A 5,081-nucleotide genomic window follows, 5' to 3' on the forward strand; every position below is an offset into this window, starting at 1 on the left:
GGCCACAGCTAGTACATATGGAGGCCGCCCTGCTCCACCTCCCCTGGGCTTAGTAAGGGAGGCAAAGCCCATGGGGGGGACTCGGGGACTCTTGTAGGCAGCTTAACGCCTGGTGGGGTGGGAGGTGCTGGGACTGCCCACCGGGTCACCAGCCCAGAGCCAGCCTGGCTCGAGGCTCCACAGAGCTTGGTGCCTCCCAAGGGGACAAGCAGCCCAGCCACCCCTGGGGGCCTGTCCTCTGAGGCAGTCCCACCCTGAGGAGGTACAAATGAGTCATGAGGCGGGAGGCAGGAGTGCAAAGGCTGGTTGGGGAAACAGAGGTCAGGGAGTTGGGAGAAGGACCTGGAGCCCAGAAGCAGGAGGTCTCAGATCCAAGACTGAGGCCTGTCTGTAGCCACCTGCCAGCGTTTGCAGGTTTCCTCGGGGGCCTGGTTTCCCACCTGATGCCACCATCCCAGCCTGTATCTAGTCCCTCCTTGCCCAGCTCTGCAGTCGGGAGCAAACCTGGGGAAAGACAGCAGGACACGTGTCCTACCAGATAGGAGCACACGGTGGCATCTGGGACAGAGCCCCCAGAGTGCCCACCACCCATTGGCACCCAGCCCAGCTCACCAGTGCCCATCCCTCCTGCCCTTCTCATCCCCAGAAATGATCATGGCCATGTTCACCTGCATTGGGTTTTATTCCACTGTCACTGTGACACCATGATGTCATGAAAACGGAAAACAGCACTCATCTCCACAACAGGCACACGCTGGCCACAGCAGGGACCTGCAAACAAAACCTCCCAGCCAGGCGCCCAGCGGGAAGAGCCGTCTTGCAGGGGTGCCCTCCCATCCCTCTGGGCAGAGCAGCAGGGAGCCCATGGCAGGTGGCTGGGCTGGCCCCGGGCTCCTCACCCAGTGCTCCATGTGCCTGGTCCACACTGTAGCACATGAGTAGGGTTCAGATGTGGGTATGTACACGTGCACATCACCTGACTGCCGGCTGCAGATCAAACCCACCCCTTCTCTTTACACCAGCTTCACAGTAACTGCACAGAGGACAAGGACTCCAGTGTTGGTGACTCAGGGCAGGCTTCCCTGCCCCAGGAGAGCTCTCAGGGAAACCAGCAAGGCAGCCGTTTCCCTGCTCTGGTGGAGGAGCGGCTGGTTATTGGCAGGGCTGCTGGCTAGACAGCCCTGCCAGGTACTGGACTTACCAAATGCACACACACGTGCATGCACACACATGCCCATGCACACGGCAACTCCAGGTCATGGGCACAGCACAGCACAAAGTCCCCCAGCCCTTCTAGAGGTTGGTGGCGGGAGCCAAGATCATCAGAACTGGTTCCTCGTCCCCCAGTCCTCTCCAGACTGCAGCCAGCCCACAGTGCGGAGTCTATGGCATGACTGAGAGGCACTGGCCTCCAGGCCAGCAGTGGACACACCAGGAGAGGCCAGACCCTGCAGGGAGGTGATCTATGATCTGTCCACCCTCTGAGAAGGCCAGCTGTCATTTCACTGTAGAGCAGGCAGACGAATAAATACAACATCAAGTGTTATCAGGATAATAAACAATAACTTAGACTTAGCTAGACTCCGTGCCACTTCCAATCCCAGCAGAAGCAGCCCAGTGGTCTGGGAAAGCCAGATGTCCGGCAGCTCTGCCACCTGCTGGCCTGAGGCCAGAGTCACTGTGGCACTGCCCCACCCACTTGTTGCAACCCTTGAGGTTCTGGCAACAAGATTCGCTTGGTGAGTAGGTGGGTAAAGCAGCTCGACCCCGAACAACTGCAAATGCAGGGGTAGGGCAGGGGGTAGGGCAGGGGTGGCCCTTCACATTCAAGGCCAGCAGCCATGGCGGGTGGGGGGTGCTACAGCTCCAGCCCACAAGATGCCTGCCTCCCCTTCCATGTCACGGCCGTTCCTGCCAATGTCCCATGGGGAAAGGGGGCTCTGCAAACACTGTTCCTGCTGAAGCGGGGCAGCTGTCGACCATGTGCTCAGTAACCACAGCTCTGGGGAGACCCTTCCCTTGGAGGAAGGCGACCCTTGCAGTCAGGCCTGCCTTATCCCAGCAGCGCCTCCCACACACAGAGCTTGGCTCCTGTAGTGACTGCCACTGTCAGCTCCCTCGTCACCCCAGGGCTGCAAGGAGGCACCCTGTGTGGTTCTCAGGCCTCCTTCCCTCTGGCTGACATCTGGTAGCCGTAGGAGGCTCTTTCTGGATCCAAAGAGAATCCATTTCAAAACTCCTACTTTCTCTGTCCAAAGTTACAGTGTGGTCAGCGCCACACACTCTGAAATCTGTGACAATAACTCCAATAACTGATAATAACACTCAGCTTTAGTAGGCTCTCTGGCTGCCCCAGGGTCCCTGTGGGGCTCACCCCTGGGATACCAGCTCTACCCATGCAGTCCCTGCTGGCACTCCCCAGGAGTGACCTGTCCTCTGAACACCCTGCTGTGGACTCACTGACCTGATACACAAGTCATTCCCCTACCATGGCACCTGGCTCACGAGGACACCCCTGAGCATCCAGAGGGATGTCTCAAAGTACCAAGACACAGGACCCCTGAGCCGCCTCACACCAAGGAGCCCAGGCCCAAGCATGTGCCAGTGCCACACCAAGGAGCCCAGGCCCCAGCATGTGCCATGACACCTCTGGGACATGGCTGGAGGGGTCTGGTGGGGGCCCAACTGCAGGGAACAACCACAGGGGCAGGGGAGTGGAGGTGGTGGGCGCCTGGAAGAAGGAAGGCTATGAGCCACCTGCCTGCTCCAGAGCCAGCAGCCTTGGGCCTCACCTGTCCAGACTCTGACTCCATCCCCATCCCATCTGGAAGGGCCCTGCCCCTTTTCTCCCACTGACCTCAGGGCCCCAGGGGATGCATCACACCAGCAGGGACTTGACAAGGCCACAGTGGAACTTGCGGACGTGGCGGTATAGGTCCCCAGACTGCGTGAAACGGCGCTCACACCAGCGGCAGGCGTGTGGCTTCTCGCGGGTGTGGACCACGGCATGCCGGCTCAAGTTGTGGGAGTACTGGAAGCTCTTGCCGCACTGCACACACGTGTAGGGCTTCTCCCCCGAGTGTGTCCGCTCATGCCTCTTCAGGGTGTATGTGCATGAGAAGGTCTTGCTGCAGAGCGTGCACGTGGGCACAGCGCTGTCGGGTGAGAACCGGGCCCGGGCACTATCCCGCTCACGGAAGTGAGCACTGAGATGCAGCTGGAGTGCGTGGGCACTGGGGAACAGCTTGCAGCACAGTGGGCAGATGCAGAGATGCCCCCCGGGGCCGAGCTCCTCCATGCCCACCACCCGCTCAGCATCCTGCTCGAGCTCCTGGCTGCCTGCCCCAAGGATGGGCAGCGGCTCCAAGTCCACTGCCAGATCCCGGGCTGCAGGAATGCTGGCTGGCTGTGGTGGGATGCAGGGGTTCTGAAGGACACTTCTATCTTCCTGTTCAGGCAGTGAATTCTGCTCCTCCTTCACCAGTGGTTGGGCCCCTTGCTGCATCCGGCTACGGAGGGGTGTCTGTAGGATGCAGGGTGGATGGACTGGCTCCTGTCTTGGGCCAGGCTTCAAGGACAGGTCCAGGGCCCCCTCTGACTGTCCTAGGGCCTGCCAAGGAGGAGGCCCCGTTGCAGCTTTGATCCCTACTCTAGGAAGCTTGGCCTTCTGGGCAGCTGGGCAGACATCAGGGGTCCATGCAGACAAGGGACATGGTGGCCTGCCAGGAAGCTCTGCCCCAGGCGCAGGGGTCTGCAGGTCCAGTTCCCGGTCCTTCTCCTTAAGCCTGCCCTTGCAGACCTTTACAATGTCATACATGTGCAGGTAGCTGGCTGCGGCCAGCACGTCTTCCACAGGCAGGCTGCACAGGTCCAGGCGGCCCTCATACATGAAGTCCAGCAGACGGCCAAAGGCGGGCGCCGTCACGATGTCGCCGTTGAGCCGCACCGTGTCGCGGCTGCCTGCTGGCAGGTCCCTGTAGAAGAGATGGAAGTAGACGCTGCAAGCTGCCAGCACCGCGCGGTGGGCAGGGAAGCGCGCGTCGCCCACCAGCACGGTGCAGTCGCACAGGAAGCCCAGTTCGCGCTGCTGCCTCAGGCGGCCCAGCAGCCGGCCGCCGTGCTCGGGGAACTCCATGCTGCCGCCGTCATCACCTGGGCACAAACGGGACGCCTGTCAGCGCGCCTGGCGACACCGCAGCCACCGGTCGCTCCTGGGCAGCCCGACAAGATCTTCTTTCCCGGTGCAAGCAGAGCCGCGCGGGAGTGAGGTGCGCAACCGCCAGCCCGGAGCCTCTCTGGGCACCTGCCTCGAGCAGGAAAAACTCGATCGAAAGTAAATAGAAGCCACACCGCCGCGGGGGCGGGGCCCAGGGCGCGCTCTGAGTGGCCCCCCTGCGCGAACCTGTGTTAGTCCCCGGCCCTGAACTTCACTCTGGGGCGCCCGCCCGTCCGCCGGGTCCCTCGACGCCGGAGTCGCCGGGCCGCCCCCTCCGCCCCGCGCCTCCGCGCAGCTTCCAGCTGCCGCCCAGTCCTCCAGCTGCTGCCACCGCCGCCGGCCCCATTTATGGCAGCGTGGCCGCGGGAAGCGGGCCGGTGGCAGGGCAGGCGGAGCCGGGAGCACGTCCCCGAGCTCACCTCCACCGCCCGCGCTGCTCTCCGGTCGCCGCCCGCGCTGCGCGCCCTCCCGGTGCGGCCCGACGCGCACGGAGCTACGGACAGCGCGCCCCGGCGGGGAGGGCGCGGGGACCGGGAGGGCGCCGGGCGGGGCGCTCTCCAACTTGGCCGGCCCGGCACCGCCCGCCGCTCGCCCCGCCCCGAGAGCGAAACTCTGGGCGGGGGCTGGAGGGGGCGGGCCGAGGCGACTTCCCGGAGCGGCGGAACCGCTGAGGTCACCTCGCCACCCTTCCCTGTCGGCCCCACCGGGCGGGTCCCGCGCGCCGCCAGCTAGGGCGCTGCGGTGGGAGGGGGGTGCGGGACACCGCGGGGCGTGTGGGAGGGAGAATGGGGGGCTCTCTCGCGATACTTGCAGCCTCGGTCTCCGCGTTCCCCCTGGGGTCCCCACGGCACCACTCTGCAAAGGA

General features: G+C 63.6%; 1 protein-coding gene across 1 annotated transcript; it reads right to left on the reverse strand.

Moving 5' to 3' along the window:
* Nucleotides 1-2,096: 2,096 nt before the first annotated feature.
* Nucleotides 2,097-4,293, reverse strand: Zbtb42 (zinc finger and BTB domain containing 42). Its single transcript, XM_076847932.1, has one exon. It carries the CDS (start codon nucleotides 4,133-4,135, stop codon nucleotides 2,879-2,881), a length of 1,257 nt encoding a protein of 418 aa, XP_076704047.1. The 5' UTR covers nucleotides 4,136-4,293; the 3' UTR covers nucleotides 2,097-2,878.
* Between the last annotated feature and the right edge of the window lie 788 nt (nucleotides 4,294-5,081).

Source organism: Callospermophilus lateralis, chromosome 3 (assembly GCF_048772815.1).
Source record: "Callospermophilus lateralis isolate mCalLat2 chromosome 3, mCalLat2.hap1, whole genome shotgun sequence".
NCBI classification, from domain to species: Eukaryota; Metazoa; Chordata; class Mammalia; order Rodentia; family Sciuridae; genus Callospermophilus; species Callospermophilus lateralis.